This window comes from Phacochoerus africanus, chromosome 3, assembly GCF_016906955.1.
Source record: "Phacochoerus africanus isolate WHEZ1 chromosome 3, ROS_Pafr_v1, whole genome shotgun sequence".
NCBI lineage: Eukaryota > Metazoa > Chordata > Mammalia > Artiodactyla > Suidae > Phacochoerus > Phacochoerus africanus.
The window spans coordinates 80,467,276-80,487,783 of record NC_062546.1 but is presented as its reverse complement, the minus strand read 5'-3'; the positions used below and the strand labels follow the sequence as shown (position 1 = coordinate 80,487,783).

General features: G+C 40.8%; 1 protein-coding gene across 1 annotated transcript in view; it reads right to left on the bottom strand.

Annotated features, from left to right (window-relative positions):
• The window catches only part of LOC125122982 (lactase-phlorizin hydrolase-like), a 63,717-nt gene extending 45,217 nt beyond the window's left edge, over window positions 1–18,500 (bottom strand). The window contains 3 exon segments of the mRNA XM_047772029.1: window positions 348–434; window positions 3,851–3,930; window positions 17,861–18,500. Coding sequence (XP_047627985.1) covers window positions 348–434; window positions 3,851–3,930; window positions 17,861–18,500 — 807 coding nt within the window.
• Between the last annotated feature and the right edge of the window lie 2,008 nt (window positions 18,501–20,508).

Sequence of the window (20,508 nt, the reverse complement as noted above, 5' to 3'; positions counted from 1 at the left end):
GCGGCCCTAAAAAGCGAAAAGTGTGTGTGCGTATTTACATGACCACCATCCAGGAAATGTCCCATTTTAATCTCAGAATGAATGCTGGAATTTTGATTCTCTGTAGCTTGCTATATAAGAGAGCAGAGAATCCATGGAAATACTTACCTTAACAAGCCAACCCTCATTATCCTTTCCAGGGAAGACTGTCTAGTGAGGCTGTCTATGGAAATCTCCCCAGAGGCAGCTCTGCAAGTCGATGCCTCTTGGTGGAAATTCAATTTACCCATCATCTCAAGCATCAAATATCTAATATGCTCTCGGGAACTTTGCCGTTCATCATCAATATAGAAAATAGTTCAAATTACCTGCAATTTTCTCAGCTTCTGTGGTAAACTTGTCTCACTTTCTTGACATTCAGAAGACAAATCAAGAGAGAGGAAGTCGACTGCATCCTAGAAATAAGTAAACCGGGTCTTTAGAGCATAAACAATTTCAAGACAAAACTGCTCAGAAGGATTCTTTTTTGTTCCTTTCCTTATTACTAAATTACTAAATCCCACTCCAAAGTGGGAATTTCCAAAGGAGAAACAGAATGAGGGAAAGCTGGGAGAAGTTGAGAATATGGAGGGAGCACCTATATGTTGTGGGGAATATATCAGCTATGTACTTAGAAAAGTGATAGGTATGCTGGAAGTGCTCAATAAATGTGTATGACTGAAGGCATGTGTGACTGAATGAAGTATCTTATGCCAGAAATGGTGTTTCCACCAAGCACTAGGAAGGGATTCAGAGCAGCACCCTCCTCATGGCCCTTTCACTTTGCAGGATGGAGGCAGTGGAGTCCTCAGCCACCCACAGGCCACTTATTAATCTCTGCAGACCCTTCTGGAGTTTGGGATTTCGTTCTAATTGTAGGCTACAGTCCCAGCTAATTTTAGGGCACAGTTTAAAGTCCACCTCAGTAAGCCCTAGCCTGGCCCATACTATTATCTGAGAACATAGCTTTCATGGTTCATGGACATTGCCATCCATGCTCCAATCAATAACATAACCCTCTGCCCTGTCTCTGTCCTTCATGCACTCTAAGAACTACAGATTGCATCTAAACCCTATAGATACCATGGTGATTCCCTCCCCGCCCTTCTCAGCAGGCCATTTCTAGCCTGCCACACCAGACCGTTGTCTGTCTTTTCTTCCTCTCTTCTCTCAGGACAAAGACTACTTATAATGGCATCTGGTAACAACCCAGTGCCCTAGGACCTCTGATAACTGACTCTCTGATGGCTCCCTATGGGTTGCCCAATCAAGTTATCATCAGTGCTTACTGAATATTTCACAGGCTTGCTCACCTCTGTCCTCTCAGCTCTTACTTTATCAATTCCATATAGTACATGGTCTTTGAGCTCCTACTCTTGAAAGTAACTGTGCTAGGTACAGTGGGTGGGATTCAGGTTGAAAGATAAGATCCACAGAAGCTTACAACTTCATACAGAGTATTAGTAAGTGCACCAACTACATGAAGGAAAGGCAGAAAGTTAAAAGTGCTATAAGACAATTCCACACCAGTGGTCCTCAACTCTTGGTGGGGATTAGACTCACCAGGGAACTTGGGACACCTATGAAGGCCCAGGGCTGTCCCTCCACATTAAGCCATGGCCTCTGTGTTCTTTGCTAGCTCCCCATGTGGTTCTGATACAACCAAGGCTTGTATCTAACTGGTCTAAACAAACAGCTAAGGGTTCCCAGTGGGGAGAGACCATGCCAGATTCAGTGAGGGAGTATTATTAACAGAGGCCTGCTGATGGAGGCACACTCACATGGATGTGAAAAATGGGAAGAATTTTGTTAGAAGAGATTTGAGGAAGACTAGGAGGATAAGTAGGACTTCAGGTAGGGAATGCAGGAAAGCAGAAAGAAAGCATAGCATACACGCTGAGAAAAAAGGAGGCGAGGCCAGAGAGAGCACAGGAGAGCCTGAATGAGCTGCACTCTGGAAGACCCTGAGGAATTTCACCAGTTCAGGGGATTGTAGCTTCCATCAGGGAACTGAGCAAAACTGCGCTTCGGAAAATGATCTAGAAGCACTGCCTGGCATGACCTGGGGTAAAGAAACCAGTTCAAAGGCTACTGCTTGACAAGCGCTTTTCAGTCAGCACTTTGGTCTCCTGAGCTCATAACTGATAGCAGTTATTACCACTTGTAAAAGAATTTTGATGGCATTCTGGCCATACAGACCTGGTGCTGGTCATTCAGAAACTTAACACGTCCAATTAATCTATTTATTTATTGTTATGGCTAAACCCATGGCATAGGAAGGTCCCCTGGCCAGGGATTGAATTTGAGCCACAGCTGCAAACTATGCCTCAGCTGGAACAATGTCAGATCCATAACCCACTGTGCCACAGTGAGAACTCTCAAGTTTGGTTTTTAAATTCCTGAGCTGGAAAATCTGAAGTTGGACCATGACATATAGAGTATAGTGTCCATCATATGATAGACACCAGTGGCTGATGTACAGCAGGGTGGTATCTGTACAGTACTTTTAATGCTACAGAATTACAGAAATCAGTTGTTTTATCTGAAGGCTTTCCTCACTGCCCAGCAACCAACATTACCAGGGCCAAAGCTGTTTAATTCTAAGATATTTTAAATTTTCTTATTAAAATTATAGTTTAGGGAGTTCCTGTCATGGCGCAGTGGTTAACGAATCCGACTAGGAACCATGAGGTTGCGGGTTCAGTCCCTGCCCTTGCTCAGCGGGTTAATGATCCGGCATTGCTGTGAGCTGTGTTGTAAGTTGCAGACGCGGCTCAGATCCTGTGTTGCTGTGGCTCTGGCATAGGCCAGCGGCTACAGCTCTGATTCGACCCCTAGCCTGGGAACCTTCATATGCCGCGGGAGCAGCCCAAAGAAATAGCAAAAAGACCAAAAAAAAAATTATAGTTTAAAAGCTATGTTTAGAGGAAGTAGAAACCAGGATGGGCACTCTAGGGAGCACACGATTTTTTTCAAAAACAAACAAACTGGGAGTTCCTGTTGTGGTGCAGTGGAAATGAATCTGACTAGTATCTATGAGGATGTGGGTTCTATCCCTGGCCTCGCCTGGTGGGTTAACGATCTGGCATTGCCATGAGCTGTGGTGTAGGTCGCAGATGCTGCTCAGATCCCACCATTGCTATGGCTGTGGTGTAGGCCTGCAGCTATAGCTCTGATTTGACCCCTAGCCTGGGAACTTCCATATGCCGCTGGTGTGGCCTTAAAAAGCAAAAAACAAACAAAAACCCAAAAAACAAAACTGTTTTGTAAAAACTGACCTCTCTTCTAATAAGCTCTTTTAATAAAAAGTCAGAGCAAGCAGAGGCAATTGACTTCTTTGTGTAGGCCAAAGCTCACACTTGACCAAGCAAGAGCTGGGCTGAACAAATAAGATTTTGGGAGTTCCCATCGTGGCTCAGTGGTTAACGAATCTGACTAGGAACCATGAGGTTGAGAGTTCGATCCCTGACCTTGCTCAGTGGGTTAAGGATCCAGCGTTGCTGTGAGCTGTGGTGTAGTTAACAGACGCGGCTCGGATCCTGCGTTGCTGTGGCTCTGGCGTAGGCTGGTGGCTGCGGCTCCTATTGGACCCCTAGCCTGGGAACCTCCATATGCCGCGGGAGCAGCCCAAGAAATGGCAAAAAGACAAAAAAAAATAATAAGATTTTGTTTTAAATTTTCTATAAATCTAGAGAAGGTATCACACTCAGAAGAGGCCAATTTTAAGACATTTAAGAATCTCAAGCCAACAAACAAAACTTCTTGCTTTTAGAAATTAAAACCACAACTTTCCTGAGAAGTTACAGATGCTATTTCTTTGGGCTGTCATCACCTTGGCAAGGACAGACGTGGATGGTTCTGGCAGGAGCTGGGAGACTGCTTCAGCTCGTAGAACCACAGAGAGCTTTCCTCCTGAAACCAACCAGAAGAAGGGCTGCAGGTGAGAGGAAGGAAGCTGTGACCACAGAAGCCACTGGGGGACTCATTTCCTATCCTTGTAACCTCTCTATTCCATGTTCACTGACTTTAATAAGGATTTCTGAAGAAATCACTCACATGATTTCACCCTAGGTGAAAGATTTTAGAAAACAAAATAGCTTTAAAAAAAAAAAAAAAGTCCCTTTAGAGCATGTTTCATGTAAATCAGGGTGGTGAATGCAGGACACTTGTAAAGTTTTTATAATAAATGCAGTCCCTTCTCCCAACCCCAAGCAATACGAAAGGCAGAAAAGAGAGAACTACCTCCTGCGTTCCTAATGAGGCTTGGCCTCTGTGTTCTTTAATAGCTCTCCATATGATTCTGATACACACCAAAACTTTGGCAACCACTGGGCTAAATAGCTAAGGGTTTCAATTGGGGACAGACTTTTGAAAGGCAAGGTGCTCTAGGGGACCTCTGCTACTTGTCTTTATTAACTGTATGACGCTTACTGCACAATGAGGGGAACACAAAGGAGATGTAAAATGTGCAGCTTTTACCCACTTGCATTGACACTTGATCACCTAACAGTGCTGCTCAAGCCTGTGAGCATCAGAATCACCTGCCCTGCCTATCAGGAGACTGGGGTAGGCCCAGGAATGAGTGCCTTTTAACAAGCTGCTTGGGTGTCTCTGATGCAGTGCCGCTTAGACCACAGTGTGAGACATGCTGCTGTGGACTTGTTGGCAGTGCCATCTAACTCTTTGATTCACTTAAGGCTTTTTCTCCTGCTAGATTGTGTGCTCAAAACAAAAAAGGAATAAAAGCAGAGTCTGAGACTTAAACTGTAAGAGTATATTTCTGACTTTTCTACATCCAAATTCTTTACAGAAGAAACATCACCCTAGCCAATGAAACCACCACTAACAACCACTGCTAACTACGAAAGCACTTTTTTTTTTAATTAAAAAATTTTTGGAGTTCCCGTCGTGGCGCAGTGGTTAACGAATCTGACCAGGAACCGTGAGGTTGCAGGTTCGATCCCTGGCCTTGCTCAGTGGGTTAAGGATCCGGCATGCCGTGAGCTGTGGTGTAGGTTGCAGACATGGCTTGGATTCCACATTACTGTGGCTCTGATGTAGGCCGGTGGCTACAGCTCCTACTAGACCCCTAGCCTGAGAACCTCCATATGCCGCGGGAGCAGCCCTAGAAAAGGGAGAAAGACAAAAAAATAAAAAATTTTTTAAAAATTTATTTTTACTGCTGCTCATGCAGCATATGGAAGTTCCCAGGCTAGGGGTTAAATCAGAGCTGCAGCTGCCGGCCTACACCACAGCCACAGCAACATGGGATCCAAGCCTCGTCTGTGACCTACACCCTAGCTTGTAGCCATGTTGCAACCTTAACCCACTGAGCGAGGCCAGGGATCAAACCCGCATCCTCACTGACACTATGTCCTGTTCTTAACCCGCTGAGCCACAATGGGAAATCCTATTTTCCTTTTTTTAAGTTTTATTGAAGTATAGTTGGTTTACAATATTGTAATAATTTCTGCTGTACAATAAAGTGATTTGGTTGTGTATATATACACACATCCATTCTTTTTCAGATTATTTCCCCATATAGATTATCACAGAATATAGTGTAGAATTCCAAAGTGCTTATTTTGATAAGGATAATGGAGCTTTGCAATCCTCTGAGTAAGGAATATCACTCAGAGACATTTAGTCCTTATCCTGATAAGATAACACTAGTTTTTCCAGTTATTCAATGATTGTGTCCAATGGAGCCATTTCACCTTCCACAGATTTCTATGTCAACACACACAGAATATGTACTCAGCTTACACTGAATACTTCAAAATGTACAATTTAGGAGTTCCTGTTGTGGCTCAGCGGGTTATGAACTCAACTAGTGTCCATGAGGATGTAGGTTTGCTCAGTGGGTTTAAGGATCCAGTGTTGCTGTGAGTTGTGCTGTGGGTTGCAGACGTGGCTCAGATCCCACGTTGCTGTGGCATAGGCTGGCAGCTGCAGCTCCTATTCAACCCCTAGCCTGGGAACTTTCATATGCCACAGGTGCAGCCCTACAAAGAAAAAGAAAAAAAAAGCAATGACATGACACAAGAGTACAGTTAATCCCTAAGCACCACTGACCCACAGATCACTTTTATTTGACTTTGTAAGATCCTTTCAGAGTTAGGGTGAACAAAGGTACCTGACATTCCAGAAATTTTCATACTATACAAAATAATCAAACTTTCCAATATGGTTCCCAACCTGTTCCTGGTGCATGCAAAAATTACATTTCTTAAATTAATATAAAAAGCAGGTTACTCAAAGATAGATTATTTTAGCTTACAATCAATCTTTTCTACAGGAATGAAATTGGTGGAGGGAGATTGCTCTGGCTTAAAATAATTTCCTTGTCGGAGTTCCCGTCGTGGCTCAGTGGTTAACGAATCCAACTAGGAACCAAGAGGTTTCGGGTTTGGTCCCTGCCCTTGCTCAGTGGGTTAAGGATCCAGCGTTGCCGTGAGCTGTGGTGTAGGTCGCAGAAGTGGCTCAGATCCCGCGTTGCTGTGACTGTTGCATAGGCCAGTGGCTACAGCTCCAATTAGACCCGTAGCCTGGGAACCTCCATATGCTGCGGGAGAGGCCCTAGAAAAGGCAAAAAGACCAAAAAATAATAATAATTTTCTTGTTATTTGTGCTGGATATGGTTAAAGATCAGGGTTCTTGTCCTCAGAAATCAAAGCCAGTATTTGCTATGGGTTGAAAATTAACTCTTTTAAGCCTGTGTAGAAAATCACTGCATAGCACTGTGTGAGTTCATGTCCCTCACAGGCATGACTAGACCTCACTAAGGATAACCTCGATTCATTCATTCAAAAACCATTGCTGTTGTCCACACAAAATAGCCCCTTTCCATTTGCTCCTTTCCCTGTGGTCCCAAATGCTTCAATAAAAGTAATCTGGCCAGTACTGCACTGCCAGTGCTTCAAGAGGTTGTTGGGGTGACTAGTGTTGCCCTAGACTGTGACCCAGTGTTGTGCAAGTGGAGGATGCTGGGTGCAACTCTACTCTTCCTGTGAGAGTGATGTTCACTCTCTTCCCCTCCCTCCAACTCTCTCCCAAGAATCTTCTTTTGTATCCTTCTCATGGTAGCACACTGAACACATCAAGAGGAGGTTTATATTAACACACTTAGAAAGATTAGAAAGGAAATTTTCACCCTAAAAAGCAAAAAACAAAACAAAACAAAAAAACACACAACCTTTTCAAAAATTGGGGTAAAAATACATAAAAATTTACGATTAAAAAAATTTTAAGTGAACATTTTAAGTTTAGTGGCTTGAAGTACATCCACAATGTTGTGCAACTGTCACCACCATCCACCTCCAAAATTTTTCCATTATCTCAAACTGAAACTCTGGATCCCTTAAACAGTAATTTCCCATTTCACCCTCCTCTCAATCCCTCCTAACTATTATTCTATTTTCTGTCACGTGAATGGGTTATTCTAGGTCCCTCATATAGGTGGAATCATAAAATACTTGTTTATGTTTGGCTTATTTCATTTAGCATAATGTCCTCAAGGTTCATCTGTTGTAGCATGTGTCAGAATTTCATTTCTATTTAATATTAAATGAACAATATTCCACCTTTGGCTATTGTGAATAACACTACTATGAAAATGACTATACATGAATTTCTTATGGCTCAGTGTTAACAAGCCCAGGGAACTTCCATATGCCACAGGTGTGGCCCTAAAAAGAAAAAAGAAAAAAAAAAGAAGAAAATGAGTACACAAATGTTCATTCAAGTTCCTGCTTTCAATTCTCGAGTATATATTTATTCCCACAAGTGCTAGATCATTGGTAACTTTACGTTTAATTTCTTGAGGAACTGCCATACAGTTTTCCATAGTGGCTACACCATTTACATCCTTGCCAGCAATAAGATAGGATTATCTTCTTTCTATCCTCAGAAAACTTGGAATTTTGTGCATTTAAAGAATATTAGCTGGAATTCCCATTGTGGCACAGTGGAAACAAACCTGACTAGGAACCACGAGATTGCAGGTTCGATCCCTGACCTTGCTAAGTGGGTTAAGGATCTGGCATTGCTGTGAGCTGTGGTGTAGGTCACAGATGTGGCTTGGATCTAGCTTTGCTGTGGCTCAGGCATACGCCAGCAGCTGTAGCTCTGATTAGACCCCTAGCCTGGGAAACTCCATATGCCGTGGGTGTAGCCTTAAAAGGACAGAAAGACAAAAAAATATATATATATTTTAGCCATAATAATGGGTGTGAGATAGTATCTCATTTTAACTTTGATTTGCATCCTAATGACTGTTATGTAGAGCTTTTCCTGTGTTTATTGGCCTCTTTGGAAGGATGTAAATTCTTGTTTTTGCCCATTTTTTAGTAGCCATTCCAGAGGTTGTGAAGTGCTATCTCACTGTGATTTTGATTTATATGTTCCCTAATGATTGTTGATATAGAGAATCTGTTTGTGTACTTTGCCATCCGCATACTTTCTTTGCAGAAATATCAAGTCCTTTGCCCATTTTTTAAGGGAGTAGTTTGGTTTTTGTTGTTGAGTTACGATGTGTCCTGGATATTAATCCTTTATCAAATATATGTTTTGCGGATGTTTTCTCCCATTTTGTATGATGCATTTTCCTTGTATTGATACTGTTCATTGATGCTCCAAAGGTTTTAATTTTGATGAAATCTAATTTATTTATCTTTTGTTGCTTATACTTTTAGCCATAGCTTAAAAAATTATTGCCCTAATCCAGTGCCATAAATGTATTTTTTCCCTGTTTTCCTCTAATAGTTTCATAGTCTTAGCTCTTATGTTTAGGTCTTTGGTTGTTTTTGCATAATTTTTGTAAGGTAAGGGTCTGACTTCATTTTTTGCATGTGAGCATTCAGCTTTCCCCTCACCATTTATCAAAAAGGCTGTCTTTTCTCCCACTGAAAGGTCGTGGCACTCTTACTGAAAATTATTTAACTACATAGGTGAGGGTTTATTTCTGGGCTTTCTATTTTATTCCACTGGGCCATAGGTCCATCCTTATGCCAGTACCACAGTTTTGATGACTATAGCTGTGTAGTAAGTTTTTAGATTGAGAAATGTGCGTCCTCCAACTCTTGTTTTTCGAGATCATTTTGGCTGTTTGGAGTCTCTTGAGATTTTTGTATGTATTTAGGGATGGACTTTTCTATTTCTGCAAAAAATGTCATTGGGATTTTTGATAGGGATTTCATGAAACAGGTAGGTCACTTTGGGAAGTACAAAAGTCTGAATTTATTAAGCCTTCCAGCTCACAAATAAGGGATGTTTTCATTTATCTTTGATTTCTTTAATGTCTCTCAACAATGTTTTGTAATTTTCAGTATGTAGGTCTTTTGCTTCTTTGTTAAGTTTCAAAAATAACTTTTTTTTTTTTTGTCTTTTTAGGGCTGCACGTGTGGCATGTGGAGGTTCCCAGGCTAGGGGTCTAATTGGAGCTACAGCTGCTGGCCTACACTACAGCCACAGCAATGCCAGATATGAGCCTCATCTGCGACCTATACCACAGCTCATGGCAACGCCAGATCCTTAACCCACTGAGCTAGACCAGGGATCAAACCCTCAATCTCATGGTTCCTAGTTGGATTCATTTCCTCTCCTAGAAAAGAACTTTTTAAAAGTATTTATTAGAGGGAGCAAAACTCTCACTCCTTAAATATGGGCTGTATAGTGACTTCCTTCCAAAGAGTACAGTATGGAGAGGAGGAAAAGTAAGAAACTTTACAGTGGAGGTACCTGACAAACACTCCCTCAGCCAGATGATCAAGGTTAACATGAACAGTCATAAATCATGTTGATAGTATGTACACTTGACGTGATATGATGAAATGGCACTTTATTTTGTTATCTTCCTTCCCCAATCCTATAACCCCAGTCTACTCATGGGAAAAACATCAGGCAAAGCTCACAGAGGCAGCTATAAAAGATCACATATTACGTTACTAGATTCATATGATATAGAACAGAGAAATTTATACAGACAGTTAATTCGTGGTTGCTTAGGGCTGGGATAGTGGAGATAAACAGCTAAAGAGTAAAATATTTTTTTCTTTTTCTTTTCTTTTTTTTTGGCTTTTTAGCGCCACACTTTCAGCATATGGAGATTCCTAGGCTAGAGGTTGAATCAGAGCTGCAGCTGCCAGTCTACACCACAGCCACAGTAACTCAGGACCCAAGCCACATGTGCGACCTACGCCACAGCCTGTGGCAATATTGGATTCTTAACCCACTGAGCAAGGCCAGGGATCAAACCCACATCCTCATGGATACCGGTTGGGTTTGTTATTGCTGAGCCATGACTGAAACTCCAAAGATTTCTTTTTGAGGTGGTAAAAATGTTCTAAAATTGACCATGGTAATGGTTGCACGTATCTGTGAATATACTAAACCCCACTGAGGAGATAGTTCCTGTTATGGCTCAGCTGTAACGAATCCAACTAGGATCCATGAGGATGAGGGTTTGATCCCTGGCCTCACTCAGTGGGTTAAGGATCCAGTGCTGCCATGAAGCTGCAGTGTAGGTCACAGATGTGGCTTGATCCCGAGTTGCTGTGGCTGTGGTGTAGGCAGGCGGCAACAGCTCTAACTGGACCCCTAGCCTGGGAACTTCCATATGCAGTGGGTGCAGCCCTAAAAAGCAAAATAAATAAATAAGTAATGATATATAAAGAACTCTAGAAGTTCCCGTCATGGCGCAGTGATTAACGAATCTGACTAGGAACCATGAGGTTGCGGGTTCGGTCCCTGCCCTTGCTCAGTGGGTTAACGATCCGGCGTTGCCGTGAGCTGTGGTGTAGGTCGCAGACGCGGCTCGGATCCCGCGTTGCTGTGGCTCTGGCGTAGGCCGGTGGCTACAGCTCTGATTCAACCCCTAGCCTGAGAACCTCCATATGCCGCGGGAGCAGCCCAAGAAATAGCAACAACAACAACAACAACAATAACAACAACAACAAAAAAAAGAACTCTAATAAATCAATACATAAATGGATAAAAGACATAATAGGAATTATATAGAAGAGGAAATAAATATGGCTAATAAACACATGAAAGCTTGCTTAACCTGGCTAGAAATCAGGTAAAGAAATCATAAAGAAATACTTTTACATCCATTAGATTGGCAAAAATTTATATAATAATGGCAATTACAAATGTTAGAGGAGGTCATCAAGAACTCATATATTGCTCAAGGAAATATAAATTGGTACAACCAAAGTAGAAAACAATGTACTTTATCTCTTAAAGCTAAACATTTGTATTCCTCCAGTTAGCAATCACCTGTGTATAAACGCAAGTGAAACTCTAGCACATGTACAGAAACATGTGCAACTATGTTCATAACAGCTATGTTCATAATACCAAAATATGAAAACAATTAGAATGTCCACAAGCAGGAGAATGAATTAGTAAAATGTGGATTTGTCACACAATGAAATACTGTATAGAAATGAAGATACTATAATATCTGAATAACACTGGATAACCTTGGAAACAATTCTGTTTGAAAAGAAAAATAGGATATTCTAGAGGACAAAGAAGTTTTTGTAGTGCTCAAATTTCATGGTGCTCAAACACTATATTATTTAATGATATATTCACTTGGGATAGGAATTACACTTTAAAAAGCAATGGAATCTCAATGAGATACCATCAGAATAGCTAAATAAAATAGCTAAAATAAAAATAATGCCAAAAGAATGCCAAATGTCAGTAAACATGTGGGGCCAATGAAATTCTCACACACAGCTAGTAGGAATGTAAAATAGAACAAGTGCTTTGGAAAACTGGCAGTTTCTTAGACAATCAAATATATCTGTAATCCAGCAATTCTACTCCCAGAAAATACAAAAAATAATTGCTTGTAATCCAGCAATTCTACTCCCAGAAAATACAAAAAATAAAAATAAATAAAATAAAATGTTTGACCTTGTACCATTAAGGCAGTGTGGACATCAAATGAGTGGTAGATGGAGGAAAAGCCATAGAATAATAAAAGATAAATATAATATTTAGCATAGTGGTAACCTGGAGTGGGGAGGAGGAGAATGGGAGATGAGGTAGGGAAGAATATACAAGTGGTATAAGTTGTGGTATGGTTTATTTTGTTTTGTTCTATAAACCCTCAACCTTCCAACTTATTTTTTTACATTTAAAAACTGAGATGTGGGAGCTCCCATCGTGGAGCAGCAGAAACGAATCAGAAGGAACCATGAGGTTGCGGGTTTAATCCCTGGCCTCGCTCAGTGGGTTAAGGATCTGGAGTTGCCATGAGCTGTGGTGTAGGTTGCAGATTCGGCTCTGATCTGGCATTGCTGTGGCTCTGGCATAGGCCAGCAACAACAGCTCTGATGAGACCCCTAGTCTGGGAACCCCCATATGCCTTGGGTGCGGCCCTAAAAAGACAAAAGACAAAATTAATTAATTAATTAATTAATTAATTAAAAATAAATAAAAACTGAGATATAACTCATATACCATAAAATTCATCTCTTTAAGGTATACAATTTAACAGCCTTTAGTATATTTACAAAGCTGTGCAAATATCTCCAACACTAATTTCAGAATATTTTACTTTATTTATTTATTTATTTTATTTATTTATTTTTTTGTTTTTTTGCCATTTCTTGGGCCGCTCCCGCGGCATATGGAGGTTCCCAGGCCAGGGGTCGAATTGGACCCGTAGCCACCGGCCTACGCCAGAGCCACAGCAACACGGGATCCGAGCCGCGTCTGCGACCTACACCACAGCTCACAGCAACGCCGGATCGCTAACCCACTGAGCAAGGGCAGGGACCGAACCCGCAACCTCATGGTTCCTAGTCGGATTCGTTAACCACTGTGCCATGACGGGTTCAATCCTTGCCCTTGCTCAGTGGGTTAACGATCCGGCGTTGCCGTGAGCTGTGGTGTAGGTCGAAGACGCGGCTCGGATCCCGCGTTGCTGTGGCTCTGGCGTAGGCCGGTGGCTACGGGTCCGATTTGACCCCTGGCCTGGGAACCTCCATATGCCGCGGGAGCGGCCCAAGAAATGGCAAAAAGACAAAAAAAGAAAGAAAGAAATTAGGGACACATTAGCAGTCACTCTCCATTCTTTCTTACAGAACCAGACATCACTAATCTACTTTAATGTCCCTATAGGTTTGCCTATTCTGGATATTTAATATAAATGAAATCATATAATATGTGGTCTTTTGTGACTGGCTGTTTTCACTTAGCATAATGTCCTCAAGGTTTATCATGTTGTAGCATGAACAAGTACTTCATTCCTTTCAAGGGCTGAGTAATATATTCCATTGTGTGGATATGTCACCTTTTATTTATCAATAAATTGATGGACATTAGGGTTGTTCCCACTTTGGGTTATTATCAATAATGCTGCTAAGAGTGTTTGTGATGAGTTTTTGTCTGTACATTTACTTTTATTTTTCTTGCATATATACCTAGGAGAGGAATTGTTGAATCATATGCTAACTCTAATATTTAACTTGAGGGACTGCCAAACAGATTTCCAAGGTGGCTGCATCATCATTTATTCCCACCAGCAAAGTATGAATGTCCCAATTTCTCAGCATTATTGTCAACAATAGTTATTGTCTGTCTTTTAAATTATAGCCATCTTAGTTGATATGAGGTAGTACTATATATATATATGTATGTATATATATATAATTTTCTCTCTTTCCTTATTTTTTAAAAACTGAAGTATAATTGACTTACAACACTATGTTAGTTCCAGGTGTACACATTGTGATTCAATATTTCTGTACATTACAAAATCACTTCAGTATTCATAAAATCACTGCAGTATTTTGCTATATTTTAATTGTTGGTCTGAGTGGTCACTCCATGGGTATTAGTTATTATATAATGTAGCTGAACCACAGTGACTCCACTTTGTCAGCTCCACCTTAGGCCTGCATTCCTAACCCCTCTCCTTTCTATGTGACTGAGTTTCGGCCTACTCACAAGGAATGTACTCAAGCCAGAGAAGTTTCCTATCAACTTTTACCCTGTCTTCCACCTAATATGAGAACTGCAAGAATGTTTCGCTGACATAGATGGTTAATGGTTTGCAAAGAAGGTCATAAGACCTCTAGGGGGAGGAAAATCCTCCAGTTCTCATTGGTGCAGATGTGCTTCTCCCTTAGTCAGATTTATTTTTAGCTTTGCCCCCTTTAAATTCCCCTGTACAAGGGGGAATACAGTGCAAATGCTTGCCCATATGTAAGTTACCCACAATAAACTCCATAATGGCACTTTGTGGAGTTGCCTGCTTCATTTTTTGGTATCAAAGTTCTTTGTCAGTTTAGGAGATATTACTCAATATCCTCGCCTTTGAAAATCATAGTATTTTGCTTTAAACCAATATATGCTATATAACATATATATGTTAAACATATATATAACTTTTATATATATGTACAATAATGTATTTTACAAAGAACAACAAAGCTATGGAATTGGACTCAAAGGGGAGAGAGAGAAAGAAAGTTTTGTTGTTGTTGTTGTGGTTGTCTTTTTAGGGCCATACCCACAACATATGGAGGTTCCCAGGATAGGGGTTGAATCGGAGCTGCAGCTGCCAGCCTACGCCACAGCCACAGCAACTCGGGATCCGAGCCTTGTCTGTGACGTACACCACAACTCACAGCAACACTGGATCCTTAACCCACATTGAATGAGGTCAGGGATTGAACCTGCGTCCTCATGGATGCTAGTCAGATTCATTTCTGCTGAGCCATGACAGGAACTCCGAGAAAGAAAGTTTTTGAATAATAAACAGATGGAGAAGAGAAATTATTCTGTGTCCTATATTATATTGGGGGCAGATAACCTAGTGATATTGATGAAACACGAAATGAAGGATGAAAGGAATGAGCAGAAGATGTAAGGAAGAAAAATATGAGTTAAAAAAAGTAATAGTCTTTAGTAACCTGATGGAGATTAAAAATGAAATATGTAAAGAATTTTAATAAACATGTATATATAGTTTATAATTTAAATAACTATGGAATCTGTCTTCAACTAAGATAGATTTTTCTTTGTTTCAGATAATACAAATTCAACCTTGCCTTCTTTCAAAGTTCCTTTTACTCAAAGCTTCAACATTTATTTATTTTATATATTTTATAAACTATATTTATATGTCTATAAAAGCCAATGACAAATACTCATTTATTTTCTCACTCACCCTATGATAGGTTTTCCAAAGAATCCAGTTTCTACTCTGGCATCTCCTCATCTTCCACGCTCTACAGTTCATGACACTGTTGGCAGGACCTCTTACCGTTCCCTCGCCAGGGCTTTGCACTTATCCCAAGGCCTGCAGTCCTCCAGATCCCATGGTTGCTCCCTCCCTCATTCCACTTGGCTCAAAAGGTGGCCTGAGGACAGTCTTTTTGACAACAATATCTAAAACAGCTGCACCACACTCACACTCTTTCTTACCTTGCTTGATTTTCTCTTAAACATGAAGAAAGTGTTTAATTGCTCTATAATCAAATACATGCAAATAAAAAATATAAGGAGATAATAGTTTTCAGCTGTCAAATTACCAATGCTGGAAGAAATTTTTCATATACTGAAATATGGAGAAGTCATTCTAGCTTATACATGATTTGACATTGATGTTATGCTAATTTTATTCTGTTTTATAGTCTCTCAAACATATATTGGGAGTTCCCATTGTGGCAACCTGCAGCATAAGTTGCAGCTCGGATCTGGCATTGATGTGGCTGTGGCTGTGGCAGCAGCTACAGGTCTATTAGACCCCTAGCCTGGGAACTTCCATATGCCACAGGTGCAGCCCTAAAAAGAAAAACAAAAAAACATACAGCTGCTTTAACAATTAAAGAAGATGATGCACTATCCAGAAGTAAAAAAAGATAGAGACAAATGACTCTTCTGGGACAATGGTGGTACTCCTTTGATGATAAGGCTCTCTTCCCAGGTCTTTGCCTCAGAGCAAAGCCATACGAATGCACCGTGTACATGCCAATGTGTCTCTTTTTGAAAATTCAAAAGGACTGTATGTTTTTTGTTCTGATAAAATATAAAACTGAGCTGAAAACCCTGCTTCTCTGGAGCAGTTCTTCAGAGCTATCTGAGAGGCTGTCTCCAAGGATATATGGACTCTCCAAGGACTCAGTTTGGATCAAATAAAATTCTCTTCTAGTCTTATATAGAAAATGATTTTACAAATTACATCATTGAAAACAGGATAACTAGGGTCAGAAGAACAATTTTATAATTGTTGGCATAAACTATTATAACCTTTCTGGAAAATAATTTAGCAACATCCTTTAAAGTCTTAAAGAATGCATATCTTCTGACCTGGTAACTTCATTTTTAAGAATCTATTAGAAAAACATATTTAAATGTAGTCAAACATTTATAAATAGGAATGTTCATTGTGATATAATTTTTAATGGTGAATATTATTTATTTATTTATTTTTGCTTTTTAGGGCTGCAACTGCGGTATATGGAGGTTCCCTGGCTAGGGGTCTAAGAGCTACAGCTGCCAGCCTACACCACAGCAAAACCAACAACACCAGGACAGGAACTCCAATAGCGAAAAATAAATAAACACATATAAAATGAAAGAATATTTTAAACTTTATGATCCATTAATATAATGGGAACCTATAAGAGCACTGAAAATCATGCTTTCAAAGAGTTTTTAATAAAATGACAATAGGAGTTCCCATTGTGGCACAGCAGAAACGAATCCAACTAGTATCATGAGGATGTGGGATTGATCCCTGGCCTCACAGTGATCCAGCATTGCAGTGTGCTGTGGTATAGGTTGCAGATGCAACTTGGATCTTGCATTGCAGTGGCTGTGGTGTAGGATGGCAGCTGCAGCTCCGATTTGACCCCTAATCTGGGAAACTACATATGCTGCAGGTGTGGCCCTAAAAAGCACAATAACAATAATAATAATAAAATGAGAATATATTCATTAAATATGTTGTTTCAAAAGAAGAATATATGGGAGTTCCCGTTGTGACTCAGTGGTTAACGAATCCGACTAAGAACCATGAGGTTGCAGGTTCAATCCCTGGCCTTACTCAGTGGGTTGAGGATCTGGTGTTGCCTTGAGCTGTGGTGTAGGTCACAGATGAGACTTGGATCCCGCATTGCTGTGGCTGTGGTGTAGGCCAGCGGCTACAGCTCCATATGCCATAGGAGCAGCCCTAGAAAAGGCAAAAAGACAAACAAACAAACAAAAAATGCAAGTATGAAAATATAAAAGAAATGAGAAAGCACATTTAATCCAAAATTTGTTCCCAAAATTGGTATAACTCAGATTCACCTAGGGAATTTATTAAAATCATTACTGTCTTGATTCTGCCCAGACATACTGAACTGGAACCTTAAGTTAGCTCTGAAGCAGGAATATGGACAATTGCAATAATGCACTTCTCACCATCTGCCAGCATATCATTATATCTTTGTATCTGTCACCGCTACAGAATGTAAGCTTCAACTAGAACATGTAATTTGCTTTGCTGAGGGAGAATGGGCAATCTTGAATCCTAGGAGGAGTCAGGGAGACAGGACTAAAGAAGGAAGGACAAAAGGTAATTTGTGATTATACAGAATCAGCAAAGGGGGCTTAAAATATATTTTTCAAAGGTAATACTGGGCACTGTACAAAGTAAGCCACTACCTCCACTGGGAAATCTTTGGCACAGTATTAATTTTTCACTAATGAATAGAGAAGAAGGGACTGATGAAGGTAAGTGGGAAGAATTGCTGAGTCCTGCTTTAAGGAGGGTGGGGGAAGGTGGGCCATGAAGACTGGCAGTGGGTCAGCCATCAGGGTCATGTGTACTCACCTTGAGAAGAATATTTTTCATGGTAAATTTCATAGGCTTTTCTATGGGCCTCAGCGAGGATCTGGAGATGTGATGCTCTTGATTCCTGGTGGGGAAGTTCTGTTATCACCTCCTCCAAGTCACTAAAAGTGAACCAGATCTTAACTAGGTCCCCAAAAGAGTGGAAGACGAAGGAGGCATAGTCAGCAAAGAGATCAGCAAAGGCCTCACTTCTCTGGACGGTGCTGGCAGGGAGGGTCTGGTGGTGCAGGACCACCAGGGGCTGAAGTTGAGCAGTCTCAAGGGCCTCAAGGAGTTGCCGGTAGCACTGCACCATTCCCTTGTCTGGGTTCTTGGAGCTTCCTTCTGGGAGAAGTTGTGCCCAAGGTAGAAATACCTTATAGTGGGTGATCATACTGGCACGAACACTGCTAAAATACTCTGGCAAGAAAGCAGGCAGTGGCTGGCGACACACATAAATACCTTTGTCTCCTGCTCCAAGGTGAGAATCCTGGTGTCCCAGTGGACCCCTCAGGTCGTATAGCAAGTCAGTGGTTAGAGGACCAGCAGCTAAAATGAAGTTTCTATCAGATTCCCAGTCTAATCCCCAGCAAGAAAAACTTAGGAGAACAATAGAGACTAAATGCCAAGCCAGCTCCATCTTCAAGGAACTGTTAGGAGGTATGTGCAATACTTACTTTATAACGACAACTGAGGTTATAAAATACTAGGTGATTACTAACACTTAATATGTAACTGGGTTATCTATGATAATGAAATCGATACATGATTCACCAATGTAATACCAAAAAATTTAAAAAAGAAAGAGATAGCACAAAAACCTCAAAACTTCTCACACAATTTAAGTGGAGGAACCTGGAAAATAAAGAAAAAAAGTTCTCCACAATTTTTCTTACTTACAAATTATCTTAAAATTTGTTTACATATCAGAACACAAGTTAGGTCCTCACCAAACTTTTTTTCCTCCTTTAAAAATAAGTTAAGTAAATGACGAACATATTTTGTAAAAGATTCAACCAATATGGAAATATGTATGGACACTTACTAGTTCCCCTCCCACTGCCTCAGGGGTAAGCACTTTTAACACTGCACCTACTTCCAGTCTTCTTTCTCTACGTAGATAAATGGTAATTCAGGAGTTAGAATGCCACAGTTTAAATCTCATCTGACAAAAGTTACTTAAGTTCTCTGTGCCTCTGTTTCCTTATCTGCATAATGGTGATAGATAGGGTGAGTGAATTAAATGAAGTCATTCATTAGCATGTTTAGAACAATGCAACACAATAATAGCTATTATTACATATATACAAATGCAAACATACATGTGTATAACATTTAAAATAATTTAACATATATAGAATTATGTCTTATGTTGTGTTCAACTTTTTTCTAACTAATAACATTCTGTTTACATCAGAATATATAGACCCACTTCTTTTAAAGGATGCATAGAATTCCACAGTATTTTTATACCATAATTTAACCTCTTATATATTGAACATAATTTTAACATGCTGGGAGATGGGATTAGGATGGCAGAATAGGACTGGAGCTCAACTTCTCTCCTAAAAACAACAAAATTCACAAATAAAGGCTGAACAGTCTTCACCCAAATGGACCAGAAACCTTAAAAAAGATATTCCACTCCAGAAGAAAAAGAGAAGGCCACATCAAAAGGAGGGAAGAGCGATTTCACTATATAAACAAACCCATACCCCACAGACTGGAAACTAACTGGTTCACAGAGACTCACCTACAGGAGTGAGAGTTCTGAGCCACACATCAAACTCTCACGTGTGGGGATCTGGCACAGGGAGAAAGAGCCCCTGGAGCATCTGCCACTGAAGGCCAGTGGGGCTTGTGTACAGGAGCTCCATGGGACTGGGGGAAACAAAGACCCCATTCTTAAAAGGTGCACACAGATTTCACATGGACTGGGTCCCAGGGCAAAGCAAAGTCTCCAAAGGAATCCAGTGATTAGTAGAAATTACCTGACTGCAGTTCTTGGAGGACATCCTGGGAAAGCAGGGGTAAATGTGGCTTGTTGTGAGGGAAGGACATTTAAAGCAAAACTCTCAGGAATATTCAGCAGCATGCCTTTCTCTGGAGGTGGCCATTTTGGGAAAATCTGGCCCCACCTGTCAGTCAGCACTGAAAAACCCCAGGGCAAACAACAATCCAGGTGGGATCACAGACATGCCCATCAGTAGAGGTGGCCTAAAGACCCCTCAGGCACACAGCTGCCTCTAATCCCATCCAGAGACCCCCCCCCAACCACCTGAGGGATTAGAATCAGCTCCACCTACCAGGGGGCAGGCATCAGTCCCTCCCATCAGGAAGCCCCCAACTGACTTCCATCACAAGGGGGGCAGACATTAGAAGTAAGAGAGGCTACAACTCTATCATCTGTAAAAAGGTCACCACACCAAAAACCTATCAAAATGAAAAGACAGAGAACTATAACTCAGACGGGGGAGAAAGGAAAAACCCCAGAAAATCAGTTAAGCGATGAAGAGATTCTCAGCCTCCAGGAAAAAGAGTTTAGACTGTTGATGCTGAAGATGATGCAAGACATTGGAAATAAACTGGAGGCAAAGATGGATAACTTACAGGAAACACTAAGCAAAGAGATACAAGATATAAAATCT